The sequence below is a fragment of the Mustela erminea genome, chromosome 19 (assembly GCF_009829155.1).
Source record: "Mustela erminea isolate mMusErm1 chromosome 19, mMusErm1.Pri, whole genome shotgun sequence".
Lineage (NCBI taxonomy): Eukaryota > Metazoa > Chordata > Mammalia > Carnivora > Mustelidae > Mustela > Mustela erminea.
In genome coordinates this window covers 25,123,454-25,147,345 of record NC_045632.1, presented here as the reverse complement: position 1 = coordinate 25,147,345, position 23,892 = coordinate 25,123,454, and the positions used below count along the sequence as shown (strand labels likewise).

The 23,892-nt window shown below is 48.5% G+C and overlaps 1 protein-coding gene across 4 annotated transcripts in view; it reads left to right on the top strand.

Moving 5' to 3' along the window:
* The first annotated feature begins 376 nt into the window (after nucleotides 1–376).
* The window catches only part of MYLK3 (myosin light chain kinase 3), a 46,065-nt gene continuing 22,549 nt past the window's right edge, over nucleotides 377–23,892 (top strand). Inside the window, exons 1-3 of one of the 4 annotated variants that reach the window (XM_032325840.1) lie at nucleotides 377–593; nucleotides 18,444–18,534; nucleotides 19,380–19,785. In XM_032325840.1, the coding sequence (XP_032181731.1) occupies nucleotides 576–593; nucleotides 18,444–18,534; nucleotides 19,380–19,785 (515 nt within the window). In that variant the 5' untranslated portion in view covers nucleotides 377–575. Of the gene's footprint in view, nucleotides 594–5,959; nucleotides 6,141–10,929; nucleotides 11,870–18,443; nucleotides 18,535–19,379; nucleotides 19,786–23,892 lie in introns of those variants that run through there. The other 3 variants (XM_032325838.1, XM_032325839.1, XM_032325837.1) reach the window with 3 other exon arrangements.

Below are 23,892 nucleotides of genomic sequence, written 5' to 3'. Positions count from 1 at the left end.
GCCAGAGAGCTATGGATCGTTTCTCCCCGAGGGCTGCGCTGGAGCCGGGCCGGAGCCTTTGCCTTTGAGCTGTCTCCATTTGTTCACCCTGCTCTGAGAGACATCATCGCCTGCACTGTGGGTTGCTCTGGGCTAATGATGGAGGAGTTAGCAGCATGGCCTGGAGTGGCTCTCGGTGGGCTGGAGCCAGCTGACACACGCCACTTAGGTTTCCAAGGAGCCAAGCTGTCCCCACTCACGCACGGCTGATGCACTTGTGGCTAAATGCGTTGTAGCTGGGGGCCCGGTGCCAAATTCAGGGCAGGAAATAGAACGCCACCTCCATCACCAGGGAAACAATGGCCTGCGTGCATGATTTAAGCCAGGGCCAACGAGAAAGCTCAAAGGGACAGTCGGCAGAGGAAGGGAGACCAGAGGGCGGCTTGCAAGGATTTTGTCTTGGGTTATAACCGTTGACAAGCCACTTAACTGCCCACATATTTAAGTTTATCTGAGTATGAGATGGAGGCAACAATATTTACACATCTCACTGGGGACTTAGGAAAACAATATTTCTGACAGACCACTTGGGATCCATGGATGAAAGGTGGTATGTAAGTGCAGATGATAAACTTCCTGTGTGTTTATGCTTTTAGCAGGTGTGTTAGAGGCATGTAGACCCTCCGGAAAACACCTGTAGAGTCTGATCGAAACCAACAAGTAACAATAAAAGCTAACAGTTTTAGATGCATGGATTTGTCTTTGGTTTTGTGCAAGTTTGGGGAGCTGCATGTATAATTCAGACTTCAGAACCGTGTCCAAACTTATTGCTGTGATGAGTGTTTACGGGTCCTTTGATCCTTTTGAGAATTTTGTAGTTGGGGATTTGTTCTCAAATGTTTGCCAACTTTTCTCTAAAAAAACAAACAACAAACAAACCCCAAGTTACTTTCACTGTGTAGTTTCTGAGTTGCACATGGAGTCTGGAACTTTTGTTTCCAAGTTGCAATGGGCCAAAAATCTGCTTCAATAACAAAGTGGGAAGAGGACTTGTTGCTCTTCCCACCTGGGGTTTGCTGTTTCTGAGAAGTCCTTCCGAACCTGTTATACCTCCTGCATTCTGTTCATTTAAGGCTAAGCAATTGATCTCAGACATCCCTGTAAGGTTTTTAAATGTTGTTTTCTGTCGGGGAAGGACCCGAGGGAGTCTATGACTCTGTTCTTAGTTAATTAAACCCCTCTCTGGTGCATATTGTCTCTCTAGTAATTCCTGTGGGTCCAAGTAAAAGGTGACTATTATAGAAAAACAAACTTGTTTAATAACACAAATAATACACATTAAAAAATTTAGAATAATTACATGAAAGCAATATGGAAAATAAAGATCATCTACAATTCTCTCATGCAGAATTCACCATACTGGCACATAGGTAGATTTCAAACAAGCATGGGATTCTAATCTATGTACCTGCTGTTTTACGACCTCTTTGGGGGGTGAACTCTTCACTTAGTGGATCTGGGGAGAGCATCGTAAGTCCTTCGAATCTCTGCAGCGGGGAGGGGTCCTGCTTCTCTTGCAGCCTAGAGGCTGTGCAGGGAATGAGGACCTTAGAGCTTTAGGCAGCCCTTGCTTTCAAAGACTTTCAAAGACTTATTCTCGCAGATGTCACTCCACTTCCTTAGCAGTCCCGTGTTTTGGCAACAGCGTACACCCCAGAACTAGTAAACACTTGCTGATTTTAGCTTCTGTGTGGATGATGATCCTATGCCCTTCCAATCCATTTGCACTCTGCTGTCAGGTGCATTAGTCTCTCCTCCCCCCCTTATTTTCATGCTAGCAGAACTTGATTAAGGCATAACTTACATACAGTACAAAACACAAATCTTATAGCCTGTGGAATACAGCAGACGGGTATGCACACATGCACACTCCGGTGTGACTGACTACCGCTCAGGATATAAAACATCTCCCAAATCCCCAAAGTGGCTTTGTGTCCTCTCTGAGTTGGTTCCCCATGCCTCAGTAATTATTCCATACATTCCTGATGTATGAAATATTACTTAATTTAACTAACTAATTAATTAATTTTAACTAATTTAATCGTGTTATTGCCTACCTAAAAACATTCGATAGGATTGTTGTTCCTGTATTTTGCTGCTTTGGGTCTGAATGTCTCTGCCTCATTTTCTGTGTCCACTCTCTTTGGGGTCCTGCCTGCTGAATCATCTGGGCCTCCGTTGACACCTCCCGACCTGAGGCTAACTTGTGCACTGTCACCCCCACCTCCCAGGCTCCATCTGGAGCTCTGTTTCACTCTGAGTCCTCACAAGAACTGCCCTTTCTTTGGCCTCCCCAAATCTCACCCATTCACCAAGGCTCAACTCAAGTCCCATTTCCTCCATGAAATCTTCCCTCTTTGCCAAATTTTTCCCCCATGTTTTTGCCTCCCTCTTACACCTGAATTGGTTAACGCCATGTGACTAAGTTTCCATAGAGAGCTGGGGCCTCAGGAGCCTTGCCACTATGCTGTTCCTACTTATGGTCCCTGGTGAGCCTTTCTGTCCTGCAGCAGACGGTTTCCCAAACCCTCCCTTCTGTTCACTCCCGTTCTCTTGCATCTTGGGACTGTCCCCCGTCTCCACTCTGCAACGCTAAACGCTGCTCTCTGCATGCGATCTATCTCTCCCCTTCTTTCTTTTTTTGCTCTTGGTCCTTTGCTCCCCAGCTCAGCTAAATCCAGCCTTCCAGACCGCAGGTCGCATCTTACCACTCATTTGACACCGAAATGATTTGGTGTCAGATTTGACACTGAAAATCCGAAACCAGTCTTTCCTCAGGGGTAGAGTGAGAGGGGAAAATTTGAGCAGATGAAGAAGGAATTCTTTTTATCAGATACAGGAAGGCTGAAAATACTGACAGAGCTTCTGATTTTTGCCCCTTTGAGTCAAGGAGTTAGTGACTTTCTCACTTTCTCTGTTGTTCTGAGGTGTTAACTTTGCTCCCGCACAGATTTGCTGAGTTCCCACAACACAACAAGAGCTCTGAGCTCACAAACATTGGCACAATCAAGGGGTTTAAAAAAGATATTGCAGCTAATTGCTTAGCACAGGGTCTGCTTTTGGTAAGCCTCAGAAAAGTGAGCTATTATCAAAGGCCTGCAGCCTCTCCCAGTCAAGCCAGGTGAGTCAGGGCCCCAAAATGATGTGTGTGTGTGTGTGTGTGTGTGTGTGTGTGTGCATGTCATGGTGAGGAGGGGTCCAGAAACCCTGCCCTGCTGTGGACACAGGCCCTAGAGCTATAGAGTCAAGTCCAAGGTCCAAAGTGGCATAGACTCACAGTGAGAGTCTCAGTCTCTCCATGGGGAAGATGGGGGCTATAATCCATCCGCCTCACATGAGTGTAAATGTGAGCACATGTCAAAGTATTTTGCAGGTGATGACATCTTGCTGTGTGAGCTGGTAGAAGGACCAGCAACGCAACGTCTTGTATGAAACTGGTTGGCCTGATTCCAAATTGCACATACAATTACGTTTCTGAATTGGTACTTGGCAAAGGCAGCCCCCCAGAGACAGAGCCAGGTTCTAGACAGAAGATGTTTTAGTTAGACTCCTTGCAGTTGTAAGCTGACTCCGAGGCTGGCTGCCTGCATTTATATACAGGGTCTGACACTGACTTTGGAAAGTGGCTCAAACCTCAGTTTACTTGTCTGTGAAATGGGGATAATAGTCCCTTCCTCTTATAATGTTGAGGGGTAAAAGGTAATTTATATAAAGTTGTAGCACAGTGCCTGACACAAAGATGTGCTCGATAAATACTAGTGCTTTTGTTATTTCCTAATAAGTGTTGCCCCGCAAGTGCTGAATGAATGAAGGAACAAATGAATGAAGGAACAAATGAATGGGTACTGGTCTGGATTTGGCTCCTGAGGGTGCTTTTTTGTTCTTCTCTAGTGTTTTCAAGCTGGTCCTTTGTTTAGGCAGGGAACAATGTTGACTAGACTTGGGGGAAAGGAATTGACCAAATAGAAGGGTTTCAAGCCTGGGTAGGAATGTCGGCCACAGAAGATAGGGACGTGTTGGGGGCAAACCTACTGGCCACCTGAGAGCTTGCAGGGGACCCCTCAAGCCCAGGCCAGGCTCCACATAGCTGTTATTTCCCTCTCTGCTTCTTCAGAGAGGCCAGCTTGACTTTGGTTTTGTTCTTAAGCGCAGTTCCTGGATTCATCTTGGCAGACTGATGGCTGTTGTTTTAGTATCTCTCTAGACAGCCAGGTGAGACAAATTGTAGAAATTTTTCTATGAAAGAATAAGCATCCAATATGGTACCTGGGAGCCCGAGCCCCTTCACCCCCTCCTCATTTCCACAGAATCAAGCCTGTGGGACAGAAGCTAATCTGACTACACATATGCATGACACACACCCTGATACATGTACACACACATGCATGAACATACACACGCACACACACACACACACACACACACACCCCTCATAAACCCGCAGAGTGGGGCAGGAGCTCCACAGCCACTCTGAGGGAGACAGTTTTTGCTATCCTGTCCTGTCTTTGCCACTGACTTACTGTGTGACCTTCAGAAAGTCCCTTCCCCTCTCTGAGCTTCAAATTCTCTGTCTTCAAACTGAGGGGGTTGACCTTTGTGGTCTCTGAGATCCCTCCCATCTCCAAAAGTGGCAGGATTGTGTGAGTTATAACCACAGGGTTGGAATTCTGGCTCCATTGCTTTCTGGGTGGCCTTGGGTGAACCACTTAATTTCTAGATTAATCCTCTCTGTAAAATGGGAATGACAAATAGTAATCTACCCTGTAGGGATGTAGTGAAGTTTAAGATACTGCAGCTAAAAATGCTCAGCACAGGGTGCCTCGGTGGCTTAGTGGGTTAAAGCCTCTGCCTTCGGCTCAGGTCATGTTCCCAGGGTCCTGGAATCGAGTCCCACATTGGGCTCACTGCTTGGCAGGGAGCCTGCTTCCCTCCTCTCTCTGCCTGCCTCTCTGCCTGCTTGAGATCTCTGTGTGTCAAATAAAGAAATAAAATCTTAAAAAAAAATGCTCAGCACAGGGTCTGTCTGTGGTTACGCTCAGAAGAGGAAGCTAATAGTAAAAGCATTGTGTGACACTTGTCTGATTCCTGTGTGTGGGGGCAGGTAAGGGGGGGTCCCCAAGTGATGGGTATGTGTAAGCATCTCTGTGTGTGTGTGTGTGTGTGCATGTGTGTGCACCAGTGTGTGGAGGGCTCAGTCTCCCATGGGGCACTAAGTGATGGGTATGTGCAAGCATCTGTGTGTGTCTGTGTATGCGTGTGTGTGCGCCAAGGTGTATGGAGGGCTCAGCCTCTCACGTGGTGCTCTGGGAAGATCTGAACAGGGAGCCACCACCCCCCGCGCCCCCCCTGCTGGAGAGAGCCGAGCTGGAGCCGGCACCTCATCCAGCAGGAGCTGTAGGTCTTATCTTCTCCCTCATGGCAACATGCTGCAGTCTTGGGGCACAGTGTGTCTTTGTTGCTTCCTCAATAGTTCCACTTGCAGAGGCAACGGCTGGACCCTCCTGGCCTGGAGATGACCGGCGAGGTTCCCAGCCGTGCCAGCAGCCCCAGTAAAGAAACGCGGGCCGCCAGCCCATTCTGGCTGATGGGGCTTTCCTCTATCCCAGAGGGCTGCCTGAAGGCAGTGATTCCCAGCTCATCTCCTGGGCTCTGATACCATGGTTCTGGGTTTTGAAAGCAGGTCAGTTCTGCCCTAGGCCCCCTCCCTTCTTTCCTCCTTCCTTGGACCACACAGTGTTTGTTTCACAACTGGACACTTCACTAAGTGATGCAGGAAGTAGGCCCCTGGGAAGCAGATACCGCCTCGCAAACCAGATAACTGAGTGAAGCCTCTGGATGCCTCTGGGGCCTGGGGCAGGGTCAGAGATAAGCGGAAATGCCAGGCTTATCGCTGCTGCCTGAGTTCTGGAGAAATCTCCCTGGCCAGCCAGCCCACCTCATTCCCAGCACTCCGGGCTGCTGGGCATCTCCAGGCAGAGTAAACACTGAGTTGGCACCGTGGCCGCAGCCCCAGGATGGGGACTCTGTGCCCCACTCCGGTACTTCACAGTCCCGGCGCCAGAGGCCAGCAGCGGGCGTCAGATTACATCCAGATATTTGCGGTAAGCGCGGCTCCAGGCGGGTCTGCTTTGAAGTAGGAGCCCTCAGGGACAATTGTTAGGGTCATGGGACTAAGGGAGACTTGGTGACAATTATCCCCCAGACGTAGGTCCTCTTGGACCAAGAATCGCAGTCAGCAGGAAGCTTTGGTTGATGGGTACAGCCTGGGGACGGTCAGTGTGGCCCCCCCCAGATAACACAGGGTGTAGTGGGCGCACAAGGCCGGGCAGCTGCTAACCCCCAGGTTGTCTGCGTTGAACCCAGCGAGGCTTTCTGGGGTTCTGTTTCATCTCTGATTTCCTTTTCTGAAGAAGCTCAGCTTTATGGAGGACAGGGTGGCACTTTGCGAGTGCGCATCATCTGATGGTGCCCACAAGGGAGGTGGCCTGGGTGGGCCGGGCACCTGGGGGCTGATTTAGGCCTGGGGAGATGCCTCCTTCCCCCCCCCCCCGCCCCACCCCGCAGTGAGGTGGCTCTACACACTGCTGTCCTGTTGGCTGATTAGCTGACCATCTGGAGTGAGGGATGAGTACGGCCTAGTGAGTTCGATTGTCTCCTGTTTTCATGGACTTACCATGTGCCAGGGCCCGTGCTAGGTGTTTCACTTACATGGGGACCCAAACAGCCCCGTGGTTACTGCACCGTCATGTGCCCCCTTTCGAGATGAGGGAAGCTGCCTTCAGAGAGGTTAAGGAAGTTCCAGGTATGCAGCCGGCCCCACAGCCGTTTCATGGGAAGTAGAGAAGGCCACGGGCCTCCATCTCTCAGAAAATGGTCATACCCGATTCTGTTAGAACAAGACCCTCACTGTGGCATGCTGCAACCTTGTTATAGATATTCACATCCCCTGGCATGCAGTACCCGGACCTCTGCAAAACCTGCTTCCCGGCGGCAAACACCGGCCGCCTTTCAGCTCTTTCGCCTGGCATTTGCCTGCATTTGCCTCTGCCTTCCTCCCCATCAGTTTCCTACCAGATCTGTGTGCTTCCTATGAAGAGAATCGATTCAGCCTTGTCACTCCCCCTCCTTCCCCATCCTAACAACATCCCTGTTTTAACCCCGTGAAGCGTTGACCCCATTATGGCATCATAGTGTGAACAATATTCCGTGAATGCTCTTTCCTGAAAAATCAATCACTTTAGTGCCTCTTTCAAAGAGCGCTTACATTTTTTTTACATCTTTGCAAGTCTTAAAATGCTTCCTTCCGTCCTCTGACAAAGATGCAGTGTCTTCAAATCTCGAACCTAGAATTCCACGTCCTGCCTGGATTCCAGAGGCCAGTTGTTTTTAGGATGAGAGGTCTGATATCATCCTGAGTCTAGATCCTTGGGATGTGATTTTTTTTTTCTTTCAGGTTTTGGGGAGCTTTGTAATCTTCTCTTTATCCCTGTGTTCTCAAATTGCATAATGACTGTACTATTTCTTTGATAAATTCCCTCCCGCTTTCTTTTCCCCCTCTGAAACTCCAGGGAACGAAATGTGGGGTTAGGTCCATGGTCTGTCATCTCTTTTCTCCCTAGGTAGGCATCACCATCTTTTTTTTTTAAAGATTTATTTATTTATTTGACAGACAGAGATCACAAGTAGGCAGAGAGGCAGACAGAGAGAGAGGAGGAAGCAGGCTCCCTGCTGAGCAGGGAGCCCGATGTGGGGCTCGATCTCAGGACCCTGGGATCATGACCTGAGCCGAAAGCAGAGGCTTTAACTCACTGAGCCACCCAGGCCCCCCGGCATCACCATCTTTTAATTCTCCTTTCTGGGATATTATCTTAACTTTATTTTCTCATCTCCGTATTGGATTTAAAATTTTTAACCCACAGACTTTTAATTTTCAAGACCTCTCTTTTATTCTATGCCTGTTCTTTCTCCATAACACCTTCTTTTTTAATGGGTGGGATAGCCTTTTGCACTTGCCCATGGCAACTAAGGAGAGGCTTTTTGAAACTTTCTGCTGTTTCTTCTGTTTCTTGTTTTCTGGGTTTTCTCCAAAGTTATGTTTCTGTTTTGGGGGACTCTCCTTTTCATCACGGGGACTTTGTTTGACTACCTGGCGATCATTTCTTATCTGGGCATATTTCAGAATAAGGCACAAAAAACTGGGTGAGAGGTTGAAGCTTGTTGACTGGCTGGCCTGTTGAGGATGGTCAGATGAGGGGGTCCCAGGAATCGCCAGTGCCAGCATATAGAACTGTTGTATTATGGACCATTGAATTTCTCCAGAAACTGACCTCTCTTCTCCAGGGAGAGTGGGGCCTCTCTTGGCTGTGCCTGTTCTGTGCAGAGGTGGTGAAGGGGGAGAGTCACTGCTTTGGAATGGACTCCTTAGCCTTGCATTTCTGCTCCCCTCTTAGTCCACCTGGGACCTCAGGGTCCACAGTGCCTCTGGGGTTGTACAGGGAAAGCCGACTGTCACCAGAAAGGCCACGGAAGAGTCTTGGGTTTGGTGCGGGCTGATCCCAGCCTATGGCAAACAGAGGTCGGTCTGTGTTTTTCTGCGAGTGCATCAGCTGTCCTGTCTTCACCCAAGAAAGATGAAGTGTCATTGGATTTGTTACTCTGTACCCATCCAGCAGGACTGCCTCTTCTCTGGTCTGTGCTCACTTGGCTTGAGGGGTGGAATGCCTCTCTTCTCCTCTGGGCAGGAGGAGGATTGCCCATGGTTCTTGCTGTGTCCTGTACATCAGGGAGAGTTGAAGAGAAGCCATGCCTCAGCCCTCACAGAACTCACTTCTCTAAGCAGAGAAATGTAGGGATTCAAAGCTGGTCCTCCTGGCTGCTCTTTTTCATCAAAGAAGCCTCCAGGATTTCACCTGTTGGCATATTCCGAACTTTTCCTCAGAAGGTCCCAGAGCTTACTTCTGGGAATTGTCAAGGTGTTCTGCCCTGTACTTTTTTGTTCTGGGAAACCCTAGCTGCAGTCTCCCCCTTCCCCAAGTCTCCCGAAACTCAGTCCAGCCTCCTGCTCAGCCGGGGTCCCCCCTTAGCTCATTCTTTCCATACGGTTGTATTGAATACCCTGCACTTGCCAGGCATGTTGGTGCACTGGGGGACTGAGGCAAGCCCAATGACTGTTATGGGCTCAGGAAACTTCCAGGGGGTTCTAGAACAGTGGCGAATGCAGCAGGCACATTTCTACAACACCAGCTGACTTGCAACCCCTTGTTGCTTTAGGGAGACCTGGGACAAATCCTTCTGTAATTTAAATAATTAGCTTTCAAAATAGATGTGTGTCTGGGATGTTTGTTTTTCTTTGGGTTCAGCTGGACTTTCAAGATCTGTGTCCAGACTTTATTAAGCCCAGGCTTGGCTGGATGTAGGCTGCTCAGAAGGTCCCCGCAGCAGCTGCCTGTGGTTCACGCTGGTGGAAACTCCTTTCTGGAAGCTGGTCTGTCTCTTTCAATTACCCCTACATGCTGTAGGGCAGACATGGAACTGGTGTTAGAACCAGAGATTTCTCTAGGGCGCCACTTCCCAAAGAGTGATCCAGGGACCCCTAGTCCCACAGAGCAGTATGAGGAGATAAGTGCAGGAGAAGGAGGGATTCCCCGGTCAGGCGCTGCTTTCTTTCTTTGGCAGATGAGGTCCATAGAAGGGCATTGTGAATCCCCGAGAGGATCTGGAGCACAGCGTTCCCCAAATTTCTTTTTCCAAGGAGAGCTTATTTATGTATTTGTTTTAAATCACATTGCTCTAAGAGACCAAGGTTCTTTTGAGCTCCAGGCCATTCTGCCACTGACACCCAGGACTATGCCCCAGAAATGGGTCTGGATTTCTACACAGACGGCTGAGGGCAGCTATCTCGGCAATGCGACAGGTAGTGAGGGGTTGGTGGTCAGTCAAGCTGCACTTGTCTAGCTGGCACCCCATGCTTGCGAGTCCCCTGTAGCTTAAAATAGCAAAATGACTTAAGGGTGTTTTCAGATGTCAGATTTCCAGGTCAAAGTTTATTCTCATGATTGCTTTTATTCAGAAGGAGGAAACTCAGCAGGTCACTAAAGACACCTCCCTGCCCCCACACCACGGGGCCAGCCAGCATTGACAAAGCTGCGTTAGCCTCAGGAGGCCTTGGGCTGGGATGACCTTGGACGAATTCCCTCTCCCTTAACTTTTTCTGTAGGAGGACCTGGAAGAAAATGGTGTCAGTCAATGGCTCCCCAGCGGCCTAGGGACTCTGTGGTGACTCCTGGTGCCCCACCTCAGTGTCAGCCTGAGCATCTCCTTTATCTGCTTTATTTATCGATGCTTCTGTAACAGTACCATTTGAACCAAGGGTTTTGAAGCTAAAACGTTTGGAAACTACAGGAACCCCAGCCCCCCGTGCCCTCTAGGCTGCTACTATGTCTGTTTAAGCGTAGAGAGATTGGGTGCCCCACATCTGCGTGTGTAGTCAGTGCTGGAGGAGTAGTGTAGGGGGTGGGGTGGGGTGGGGGGTAGCAGGAGACCCCTGGCAGCTATGCTCCAGAGGGATCTGTGTGGAACATGACCTGAGGGATGGCACCTGGCGAGTAGCCTAAGCCATTTTCCCTCACTTCTATTTTTAGGTACAAGCAGCTAGTGACTGAGGGCCCATTGTGGGAAGGGACCTGAAGGTACACCCCACAGGCAGCCCAAACACTTATTTGGGGGCACCTGCAAAGTAGGGGCGCCAGAAATTTGATTTTAATTTGCAGAAGCATCAACACTTTTATCATGGCAAAAATCAGAATGGCCTCACATTTATTTATTTATTTTTTCTTTGTAAATTCAGTGTTCGGGGCAGGCAGGATACTGCGTGCGCCACAGAGCTTTGGACCGCTAAAGGTCTTACCCTGCCCGGGGATCCCTGAGGCCCCTTGTAAAGTCCAGCATTCTGATTCATTACCTAAAGGACCCCCTTTCTTCTAACCTTTCATTTCAACTATACGAACCCCTGCCTGCCTTGGGCAGATTCTTAAAATATTTGCCCATCAGCACCCTCTCAGAGAGGAATGTCAAATGCTGCCGTGATGTCAAAAGGGCCCCAAGGAGAAGCGCCTTGCCAAACCCAGCCTGTCACTCGTGGCCACGGCAGAGTGGGAGATAAGCAAAGGCAGAGGCTCAGAGAGAGACTGGTTCCCTGGGCTCCCTAAACCACCCAGAGGATCTGTGTGGGTTGGCGCTGCAGGGCGAGACTGTTAGCTGTCAAGAACAATGAACTGCCAGGTACCACTGCCCAAGTAAAAGCCAGGAGTCTGAGGCTCTTCTGATTCCTCGCCCTTGTCAAGCCCGCATCAGGATGTCCGGAGCCTCCAAGGAGGGCCTGGAGACCCGAGGGCTGCCGGTGTCAGGCAAGGCCTGCTTAACCACCATGGACAAAAAGCTTAATGCGCTAAATGAGAAGGTGGACAAACTCTTGCATTTCCAAGAAGATGTCACAGAGAAACTGCAGTGTGTGTACCAAGGAATGGGCCATCTGGAGCAAGGCCTACACCGGCTGGAGACCTCTCAGATTCTGGGTCCGGGTGGGTCTGACCACACTCCTCCAGCTGACTCACAGGCTGGGTCGCCGGAGGTCCTGGAGCTGGTGAGGGCTGTGCGGCAGGAGGCTGCCCAGCATGGCGCCAGGCTTGAAGCCCTGTTCAGGATGGTAGTGGCTGTGGACAAGGCCATATCTTTGGTGGGGGCCGTGTTCCAGAACTCGAAGGTGGTGGATTTCATCATGCAAGGGAGTGTCCCCTGGAGGAAAGGAAGCCTGGCTGATGGCCCTTTGGAGGTTGGTTCCTGCTTCCCTACCCCTGTACCCTTCTGGCTGAAAGGGAGACCCCGTGGTCCTGGTGGGGACGCTAGCCAGACGGCTAGGCTTAGAAGCACTAGGAACTCTTGTTTCCTTCCTGTGTCATCTGCATGACCTGTTGATGGGGAAGAGGAGAGACTGAACCTTAATGGTCACAGGTAGATTTCCAGACAGGTCACTGACAGGCCGCTCTTCCTAGGGAAAGGAAGAAGCAGTGCCTCAGTGAGGTCTGCGGGGCCTTGGGCAGCTTCAGAGCAACTAAAAGTGGGGGTAAATGGATCATTAGGGAGAGGAGGACAGTGAAGCTTGTTGGATGTACGAGTGACTTCTTTTTGCTCCTTTCTGTTTTGTCACACCTAGAGTGAGAAACAGGTGGGCGCCAGTTTGCCCCAACAGAATCCCCCTTTTAGAACCCTCCCCTTCCTGTCCGCAACCTATGCTGGGTCCCAGAGTGGGCGGAGTGTGCAGCTGCTTGTTGGAAGATGAGTGTTGACAGTGACCCCCGGGGGACAGAGGCCATGAAGGAGCCGGAGCCTGGGGGTGGAGTGTGGCATTTCTGGGAGCGGCTGTTCCCTAGGATTGCATAATCAAACCCGCTGGCTAATGGAAGTTCGGCTGGGGTGTGTGTGTGTGTGTTTATGTGTGTGGTATATGGAGGCAATACTGTTTGGGAGGGAACAGCTAAGAGTCAGCCACTTAGCAACCTTCAGACGGCCTGGAGCCACCATTTCAGATCACTGTAGTTATCCACCAACCTCTGGAAAGAGATAAGGTGGGGTCTACAGGAGGCTGTGCTGGACTCTGTGTCAGCTCCGAGGCTTTCACAGGAGCAAGGCTTCAGGAGTGTGCCTTCTTTCCTCATCCCCAGCCAGGCCAGAGCTCACCCTGACCCCTTCCCCCACCCCTGCCCTACAGCCTTGACCAAGGTATGCCCCTCCCCCACCCAGCTCCCCACTTTCTGCACCTCTCCTATGAGTCTTGCCTGCAGGGGAGATGGGACCTTCTGCTTTTTCACTGATAAACAACCTGGACTTTATATTTATTTATTTATTTTTTAAAGGGGGAGAAGGGGGCGCCTGGGTGGCTCAGTGGGTTAAGCCGCTGCCCTAGTCTCAGGTCATGATCCCAGGGTCACGGGATCGAGTCCCGCATCGGGCTCCTTGCTCGGCAGGGAACCTGCTTCTCTCGCTACCTCTGCCTGCCTCTCTGCCTGCTTGTGTGTACTCGCTTGGTCTCTCTCTCTCTGGCAAATAAATAAAGGGGGAGAAGGTGAAGTGGGGGAGGGGCAGAAGAGAGAGAGAATTTTTTTTTTTTAAGATTTTATTTATTTATTTGACAGACAGAGATCACAAGCAGGCAGAGAGGAGGAAGCAGGCTACCTGCCAAGCAGAGAGCCCGATGTGGGGCTCGATCCCAGGACCCTGGGATCCAAGCTGAAGGCAGAGGCTTTAACCCACTGAGCCACCCAGGCACCCCGAGAATTTTTTTTTAAGATTTTATTTATCTATTTGACACAGAGAGAGAGGTCTCAAGTAGGCAGAGAGGCAAGCTGAGAGAGAGGAGGAAGTAGGCTCCCTGCTGAGCAGAGAGCCAGCCAGATGCAGGGGCTTGATTTCAGGACCCTGAGATTGTGACCTGGGCCGAAGGCAGAGGTTTAACCCAATGAGCCACTGAGGCCTGAAAGAAAGAGAGAGAGAGAGAGAATTTTAAGCAGGCTTCACACCCAGCTTGAAATCACAACCCTGAAATCATGACCTGGGCCAAAATCAAGAATCACCCAGGTGTCCCATCAACCTCAGCTTTAAAGAAAATTACTGTGATATGATTTATGCATGTGGTAAAAGACATTCATGAGGGGCTCCTGGGGAGCTCAAATGGCTAAGCAGTTACGCGCCTGCTTCGTGTGGTATAAAGAGCACGTGTTCCTCCTACTCCAGCCCCCAGGCCCTAGGACTACCCTCCTCCCCATGCAGTTATAGGTGCCTGTTTCCCGCAGAACCTCCCAGACAGAGTCTGTTTATCTGTAAACACCACCTCTTGATTTTAACTCAAATACTAATCACCTTATTCTGGCCTTGATTTTTTTTTTTTGACTTAATGTATTTTGGGCACTATTTCATATGTACACATAGAAAGCTTCCTCGTTCTTAAAGTTGTAGTGTGCCCCAGTTGGGGGATGTGTCTTAATTTGCTAACCAGCCCCATATCATTGTTTGGCTATATTATTTGTCATTTTTAGCTATTATAAATAACGGTGCAGTGAATATCTACAGAAGTGTGAGCTTATCTCTACCATACACTCCTAGAAGTGGCAGGGTGAAGCCAAAGGGTAAGGTTGTGTACATAAAGCCAAACTGACCTTCAAAGGAGTTATTTCAGTTTAGTCTCCTGTTGGTAGCATATGGGAGTGCTTGTTGCCTCCCATTTAGCTAACAAAACATATTATCCAACTTTTTAATTCTTTGCCTGTGTGGTGATTGAAAACTGAGATCTTACTGAGCATGTGGTTTTTTTTTTTTTTTTTTTTTTTAGCACTTTGAAAATTTTTTCAAAATACGAATTTTTTTATATGAAAATTTTCATTTATAAAAATAGAGATTAGTATCATGAACCCTATAAACCCGTAACAGGAGGCCAATGTTATTGCATGTCTTCCCCACTGACTTCCGTCTCTCTAGATTATTTTGAAGCCAATCTGAGACATTGGATCATTTCCTCCACAAACATCAGCATTTATATCTAGAAGTTAAGGCATCTTTTAAAAAAATGTAATTACAATACCATTATTATGACTAAAAAGTAAACAGTAATTTAATGTTACCAAAGTCAGTGTGCAAATTTTTCTAATTGTCTTATGCTTTATTTTCCTTTGTTTATTTGAATCAAGATTCAAATAAGACAACTGATTATATGCCTTCTAGTGCTAATGCTTTTTCTTTAACTCATAAAAAATTTACAACTCTTCATTATGGAAAATATCAAACATAACAAGAAATAGATAGAATGATATACCTTGTAGTTTTTTTTTTTTTTAAGATTTTATTTATTTATTTGACAGACAGAGATCACAAGTAGGCAGAGAGGCAGAGAGAGACAGAGAGTGGGGGAAGCATGCTCCCCGCTGAGCAGAGAGCCCGATGCGGGACTCGATCCCAGGACCCTGAGATCATGACCTGAGCCGAAGGCAGAGGCTTTAACCCACTGAGCCACCCAGGCGCCCCTACCTCATTATAGTTTTAATTTGTATTTGTTTTACTAGAAGGTTCAGCATCTTTTTTTTTTTTAAATATTTTGACTTTTTAAAAATGTATCTTTTTTTTTTTTTTTTAAAGATTTTATTTATTTGACAGATAGAGATCAGAAGTACGCAGAGAGAGAGAGAGGAGGAAGCAGGCTCTCCGCGGAGCGGACAGCCCGATGTGGGGCTCGATCCCAGGACCCTGGGATCATGACCCGAGCCGAAGGCAGAGGCTTTAACCCACTGAGCCACCCAGGCGCCCCAAAATGTATCTTTTTTTAAAATTTATTTTTAAATTTATTTTCAGTGTTCCAGAATTCATTGCTTATGGAAGTTTCAGCATCTTTCACAGATTTAAAACCTTTTGTATTTTTCTGTAGCACTGGGTGATATGTAGAAGTGTTGAATCACTATATAGTTTTGTTTTGCTTTTTATTTTTATTTTTTAAAAGATTTTATTTATTTGTGAGTTACAGACAGAGGGAGCATGAGTGGAGGAGAGGGGCAGAGGGAGAGGGAGAAGCAGACTCCCCACTGAGCAGGGAACCCCGATGTGGGGCTCTGTCGCAGGACCCTGGGATCATGACCCATAAGACAGACGCTTAACCAAGTGAGCCACCCAGGCACCCCTTGAATCATTATATTGTACACCTGAAACTAACATAACACTATATATATATATTTTTAAGATTTTATTTATTTATTTGACAGAGAGAGATCACAAGTAGGCAGAGAGGCAGGCAGAGAGAGAGAGGGAGAAGCAGGCTCCCCATTGAGCAGAGAGCCCGATGCGGGGCTCGATCCCAGGACCCTGAGATCATGACCTGGGCTGAAGGCAGAGGCTTTAACCCACTGAGCCACCTAGGTGTCCCATAACACTGTATAACTCTACTGGAATTAAAAAATGTTTAAGAAGTCAAAAAAAAAAAAAAAAGAAAAAGAAAAAAGAAAAGAAAAGAAAAGAAAATGGTGTCGGGAGTTTGTGAAGGTCCTCCTTGGGTTTTCTGAAGCGCCCAGCAGGATATCATTTTGGTTGTAACAATGAATTAGATTATTACTAAAAGTTAGGTGCTCTCTCCTGAAGGACAGGGTCAGGCTCATCCAGGCCTGGGCCCAAATCATAAGCAAGCTGTTCAGAAGATACCAGTCCTCTAGAATGGTGTCGAGGGTCTCTTCTTCCTCTGAGTGAGCCTTGAAGACATGACGCAGCTGTGTGTGTGTGTGTGTTTGCGTGTGTGTGTGTGTGTGTGTGTGTGTGTGTGTCTACCTACACCAAGAGCAGAGGGAGGGAGAGGACATGCTGAGCCCAACAAGGTCTGCCAAAGGACAGTTTGTTCGAGTCCCTCTCTACCGGGGTGAAACAGGAGGCGTCCCGTGATAATGCTTCCAGTTCCCCCAGCTCCGGGGGTGGCAGGACAGAGTCTGCAGAAAGAGGTCCAGGGAGCGGTCTCTGCTGAGTAAGGGGATCTGGGTCACCTTGATGGCGCTGTGTTAATCACGATGACAACAGCTGGTGTTTATTTATTAAGTGCCTAGCACATGCCAGGTGCAAGGCTAGGTGTTCCCATGGTGCTGTTACCCTCAAAAGGACAGAACTTGGTGTGCTGGAATCCCAAAGGGATGAGCAGGTAGTAGGATTGAGAGAAGTGGGTATAGCATAGGAAAAAAAAAAGTGGAACCAACCCTTCTCAGTGCCGGGAGGCATTCTAAAGTTGTGAGGACTGGTGCCCCAGTTAGCGGGAACAGCTCCAGCCGATTTTTGCCGTGAGCTTAACATTGTCAGATCTTCAGATTTTTTTCAGGAGAATCTTAGAAAACTTAGAATTGTTTCTAATCAGTTTTATTTTAAAGATTTTTTTTTCAATTTATTTGACAGAGAGAAATCACAAGTAGATGGAGAGGCAGAGAGAGAGAGAGAGGGAAGCAGGCTCCCTGCTGAGCAGAGAGCCCGATGCGGGACTCGATCCCAGGACCCTGAGATCATGACCTGAGCCGAAGGCAGCGGCTCAAACCACTGAGCCACCCAGGCGCCCCTAATCAGTTTTATTAAGGCATAATTTACATACAATAAATGGCACACACCACACAATGTACGTGTGAGTACACAGTTCAACAAGTATATACACCACAATGAGAATAGAGAACAATCCTAAGCCCCGAAAGGGAACTTAGAATTTTAATGTAAAAGTCTCCTAGATTTAAAGTGTTGATAACAAATTTAAAAATTGAAAATGCTGTGTGGGCCAAACAAAATGTGTCTCAAGCTCATTTGGGCTCCAGTTGGGGCATCTGTGGGTGAGGCCAGGGAAAAGGCCTTCAGGGGTGAGTGCCTTGACCAGACCTGCTGCTGTGATAAGGACCAGGGGGAGTCTTAGGGGCTGTCCCCAGTGAAGCCTCCACCAGCCAGGAAGCACCAGAGGGACCCAGCAAGGAGTCAGGTCCTATAGAAATATTTATACTTAGAAGTACTGAATGTTCCTACCATTTCAGGAGTAAGAGCACTGGCCTGGTACAGAGCACTCAGAGTTAAAGGAAGAGCTGCCGAGAGCTTCTCTGGGCCTTACACATATGATCCGTCCCTCAATCCGTTGGCTCTTTGAAGACAGAGTGCTCCCTGTCTCAGGCAGGTCAAAATCCCTAGAGCTACCGAGCACTTACCATGCGCTGGGCACATTAGTCAGGACATTCCACAGATCAACTCCTCCAAACCTCTTACTAACTCTACGAAGCAGATAACATTATTCTCGCCATTTCACAGATGAGGAAAGGGAGGCTGAGGGGTAAAGATGGGGTTTAAACCCAGCAGGGTCTGGCTCCAGAGTCAAGAGAGGCTGTGCTTCCGGTCACGTTACTGTATAGTAAAGGGGTGACGGTAGGAGGCACCAGCTCCCTGGCAGGCATTATTAATTGATGGGGGCACTCTTCCAACCCTCCTCCTTGCCCCTAGCCCCCTAAACAGGCATGGGTCAATCTGACTTTAGAATCCAAGCCAAGCCAGGACTGTAATAGCCATGACTGAATGATCTGAATTGACACTTGAAATTTATCTTCCATCCCTGGTCTAAGTATTTTGACGTCCAGTCCATTAAGAAGCGGCGTCAGGTCTTTCCCTTACTGGCAATGTAAGGACACATTAGAAAGAATTTGTGACTTTGTGTCTTTATCTCTAGAATGGCAGTAGCAATGTCTATCCTCTAGTATTACCGTGAGACCAGGTGAAGTAATCTAAATACTTCTACCTCAAGCACATGGTAGGTGTTCAGCCAATGTCTGTGTCCTGAACAATGACGTTGATGATGATGATTGTTCTTTCAGAACAAAGATCGACTGGAAGAGAAAGGAGCAAAGCCAAAGCATGCGCTGAGCACCAGAGCTGTGCAAGCTGAGATCAGGGGGCCTTGGGAAGGTGAGTGGGGCCCTGTTTGCTGTGTTCCATGATGCACACATCATGGTTTCAGAATAAAAAGATATTTTTTATTTTTTCCTTTTTAAATCTATTTAACTAATTTTTAAATTTTCTTTATTTATTTTCCCCCTTTTCATTTTTCTTTTATCCTTTCTATATACTCCACTATACATTGCTGTTTTAAGTCACTTGGACTAGCTCTTTTCTGCGTAAGCTATGCCACCAACTTGAATCTCAGGTCTATTTCACTTTGCTCTACATCTTTGTGGATTGCTTTTATTCAAGTTTCATTTTCTTGTACAATTTTGGGTAATATTGACATGGTTCTGAAGTCAAATGGACAAAACAAGGGGTATTAAGAGAAGTCTGGCTTTTCTTTTTTCCTCCCTTGCACATGGAACCATTCACAAAATTTTTTGTCTTTCTTTGTGTGTCCTTAGGCCATGTTATCAGTGGTTATACACATGCACCTGCATGTGCACATTCGTGCGTGCGCACACACACACACACACACACACACACACACACATCCTCCCTTCCTAGAGAAACAGAAGCACACCAGACCCACTTTTCTCCACCTGATTCTTTTCCACTTACAGTACACCTTGAGATCAGTCCATGGCCACATCTGGAGATATTCGTGTCTATTCTCTATGGCTGTGCAGTGTCTGGGTGCTGGGCCGTGGTTTAGTCAACCAGCCTCCTACTCTTGGTCCCTTAGGTTGTTTCCAGTCTGCCTATTATAAACATGTTTCCCTGCATGGCCTTTGCATATCCTTTGCAGTATCTTTAGGCTCGACTCATCCATATAGAAATGCATTTTTATGCTGCTGATTTTCCTGTAGAGAGCCAGAAGGCGAACCTGCCAGAGGGGACAGAGGAGAGGCTGACCCCCGTCAATGCTTCCGAGATAGGATCTGACCTCCCCACCCAAGCAGAGGCCCAACCAGGGCAGGAAGAAGGAGTTCCTGGCCCAGCCCAAGTGCCCCTTGGCCTCCTGCCGCTGCACACAGAGGCCGAAGCCAAAGCTCCTGGAGCATTCACTGAGAGCCCTGGGACTGGCCTGGAATTGTCTGCAGCATCCAACAGGGTCAGTGAAGCCTCCACCAGCCAGGAAGCTTTACCCAGTACAGACCAAGGATCGTCATTCAGCGGGCCTGACCCGCAGCCCTCAGAGGCAGGCGTGAGGCTCACTCCAGGGCTGCCAGCTCAAGCCAAGGCAGCTCATGGTGGTGGAGAAACGCCTGCCAGGTAAGGGGTGCTCCTCCATGCTGGGCAGGGAGGGAATTAACCGCAGCCCCTCAGCGGGAGCACGACCAAGGGGCTAGCTGCTGGGATAGAGTGCCCACTGTCTGCCGTGCTGGCTAGCTTCTTGAGGGCAAGACAGGAGAAGGTGTAGGCACTGCTTTTGGGAATTTTGAGCACTGTTTCTCACCTGGTGCCCATTCAAATTGCCTGAAAGCAATTTTTAAAATACCAATGCCCAGAGAGTCTGATTTATTCAGTCTGGAGTGCAGCTCATCTACGCTTCCTTCCTGCCTTCTTCCTTCCCTCCCTTCCTCCCTGTCTTTTTTTTTTTTTTTTTTTTTTTTTTTTTTACAAGCTCCTTGGGTGATTCCTATATAGAGCAGGGCTGAGAACCGCCAGCTCTCAGAGCAGTTGTAATAGCTACAAGCTGGGGCTCACGGCACAATCCTAGGAGCTGGCACTGGCCACAGATTTCACAGACCACGTCTTGCTGTATTCGCACAACATCCCAGGAGGCAAGTGAGGAAATGAGGAAATGGGCTGAGACCGCCGTACAGCTAGGGAGTCACAAAGCTGAGATCTGAATCCAGGTTTCTGGACTCCAGCATCTGCTCCCAACCACTGTGCCCTGCTGCCTCCTCAGGTCAGCATGTAATTAGGTCCCAAATACTAAGTTGGGGAGCGAAGGATGGGGATTCACAGGGAGGCTGGAAAAGGCTGAGTCCATCCAGTAGGGCTTTCAAGACGATTATACCTGGTCCTGAAGGTGGGATTGTGCCCTCGGAACACAGCCTCTGGACCAGCACTCGGCCCTCAGCAGACACAGGGCAGGATAATGAAGAGCCAGAGGCTGCTGACTGCCAAGCTCTTTCTAGTCCTATGTTCCCAGCCCTGTGGAACAGTGCTTTGAGCCCCCAGGACGGCCCACGGAAGTATATTGTGCTTCCCTGTCTTAAGAGGGTCTGGTGCCCTCCTGCACCTGCCCGGGGTTGTCCTTATCTGTGACATAGCCCCATCCCTGCTCTAGGCCTGCTGCAGGGAGGGGGGCTGATGTCCGTGTGCTAGGGCGACTGGCAGAAAAGCCCCGATCATTTGTCTGCCTTTGTTCTGGAAGGAAATGAGAGCCTCTGGGAGAGCTTAACCAACTAAAAGGAGGAATTCCTGGTAGGCTTCCCTGGATCCTGGTCAGGGCTGTAAACATGGACTTTAGGGATGGGGTGGACTTTCCATGAACTTGTTAGGGGCCCCCAAAAGATTCTGCATGAGGGGAAATTTCTCTATGTCAGTTTTAGCCGTTCTCTGAATTTCAGGCGCACTAGACCGGCCGCCGGGCTCAGGAAGTGGAGAGATCACTACCTGCCTGTCCTCAGCTAGCACATGAGTATATTTTGAGAAGATGAGTTTAAAGTCAAGCATCCACTCTGATGGGCCGAGGCTGCCCGTGTCGAGGCTGCTAAGGCCCTAGCAGCAGGTGGAGGAGCACAGTGCTGGAAGTGGTCAGCGGCGTCTGCCCCGGGTGCACCGTGCAGCAGCAGGACAGAAAGCCTTGGGCGCTCGACGGCATGGGAATGCGTGGCCGTGCGTTGGGGTCATCCCATGCCCTGCTCGGTGTGAAGACCAAGTGGGACAGCAGTGACTCTTGGCTTTATCAGCCGGTCACCTGACCACCTGGATACTCTTCCAGCAGCTGGCTTACTGTAGTTCCCATGGCCCTCAGCAGAGATGAGACCCGAGCCAGGCTTGGATGCCACCCTTCGCACCTACCCTGTCATCACCAACCCACACTCACTCCTTCCAAGGGGTGCAGGGCTGCGGGGTGTGTGGCTTCGGCTGCCTCCTGCCCAAGGCTGGCCGTGGACAGGCTTGTACCGAGTCAGGGGCATCCAGGAGTAGGTGCTGCTTTCAGAAGACTGGCTGCAGCTCAGGGAGGCGGCTGGGCCTTCAACAGCTGGGGAAAAGCCTCACTTTTTTTTTTGGTCATCATGGTGAAAAGACACATAAAGTAACATTTACCAACCGAACCGTTTGTAAGTGTACAGTGCAGGAGGGTTGAATATCTTTCATGCTACAAATCTGAAAATCTGTAACCATCAAACAACTCCCATCTTGCCCATCCCCCAGATCTGGCCACCACCACTGCACTTTCTGCCTCTGAATTTGACTACTGTAGGTACTGCATATAAGTGGAATTGTACAAATGGACTCAGGATTTTTCTTTACTTTTTTTTTTTTTTTTTTTTTTTGTGACTGGCTTATTTCACTTAGCATAATATCCTTAAGGTTCACCCAGGTGGTGGCATGTAACAGGATTTCCTTCCTCTTTAAGGCTGAATAATGTTCCATTGTATGGATATTATACATTTTGCTTATCCATTCATCCCTCGGTGGACATGTGGTGCTTCCACATTTGGTTGTTGTGAACAATGCTGCTATGAACACAGGTGTACAAGTTATCTCTTTTAGACTGTGTTATAAATTCTTCTAGATACTTTTTTAAAGAAGTGAAATTGCTGGGTCATAGGGTAGTCCTATTTTTACATTTTTGAGGAACCATCAGCGGGTTTTCCATAGCAGCTGCACCGTCTTGAGCCTCATTTGGGGACCCTTGGGGCTTTCCCCGCTTCGTGGCTTCTCAGCACTCCTGTGAGTTATTAATGTCTCTGTTTGACAGAAGAGGGAGCTGATGCTGGCCTTGTCCAAAGTTGTCCCGCAACACGGTCCAGAGCTAAGACCAGAGAGGAGGCTGCTGGGCTCCCTTGTGAGACTCAGTCCATGCCAGACACTCACCTCCTCACCCCCACCCCAATTCACATAGACCCCAGGAGTGGGGTTGTAAAGAGCAGTCACAGCAGGGGCAACTCTGAGAGGGAGTGTTAAACCCTTGGGGGTAATGGCTCCCAGGGTCAAGTCCTTTCCTCTGAACGTTAGCAGGGCTCAAAAGGCCTTCCCGACCTCTAGCTGGGGTTCCAAACCCAATGTCACAACGTCTGGGTAATGAAAATGGATGTGAAGTGGGCCCAGTGGTGTTGCCAGGGTACAGCAGGGTCTGTCAGGAATGGGAGCTGCTTCTCGGTTATGCAGACATGCCCAACACAGCCAGACCTATTTGTTCAAGAGAAACGAGAAGTCTAGTCTCTATGACTAGTTGCTGATTTTTTAAAAAAAGATTTTATTTATTTATTTATCTGGGAGGGAGAGAGAGAGAGAAAGTAGGGGGAGGGGCAGAGGAAGAGGCAGAGTGGTTTTTTTTAATTTTTAAATTTTTTAATTAACATATAATGTATTATTAGCAGGTACAGGTCTGTGAATCACCAGGTTTACACACTTCATAGTACATACCTTCCCCATTGTCCATAACCCACCACCCTCTCCCTACTGCCCTCCCCCCAGCAACCCTCAGTTTGTTTTGTGACATTAAGAGTCTCTTATGGTCTGTCTCCCTCCAGATCCCATCTTGTTTCATTTATTCTTTTCCTACCCCCCAATCCTCCCACGTTGCCTCTCAGCTTCCTCATATTAGGGAGATCATATGATAATTGTCTTTCTCTGATTGACTTATTTCGCTAAGCATAATACCCTCTAGTTCCATCCATGTCATCACATATGGCAAGATTTCATTTCTTTTGATGGCTGCATAGTATTCCATTGTGCATATATACCACATCTTCTTTTTCCATTCATCTGTTGATGGACATCTAGGTTCTTTCCATAGTTTGGCTATTGTGGACATTGCTGCTATAAACATTCAGGCACACGTGCCTCTTCGGATCACTTCATTTGTATCTTTAGGGTAAATACCTAGTAGTGCAATTGCTGGGTCATAGGGTAGCTCTATTTTCAACATTTTGAGGAACCTCCACACTGTTTTCCAGAGTGGCTGCACCAGCTTGCATTCCCACCAACAGTGTAGGAGGGTTCCCCTTTCTCCGCATCCTTGCCAGCATTTGTCATTTCCCGACTTGTTAATTTTAGCCATTCTGACTGGTGTGAGGTGGTATCTCACTGTGGTTTTGATTTGTATTTCCCTGATGCCAAGTGATGTGGAGCACTTTTTCATATGTCTGTTGGCCATCTGGATGTCTTATTTGCAGAAATGTCTGTTCATGTCCT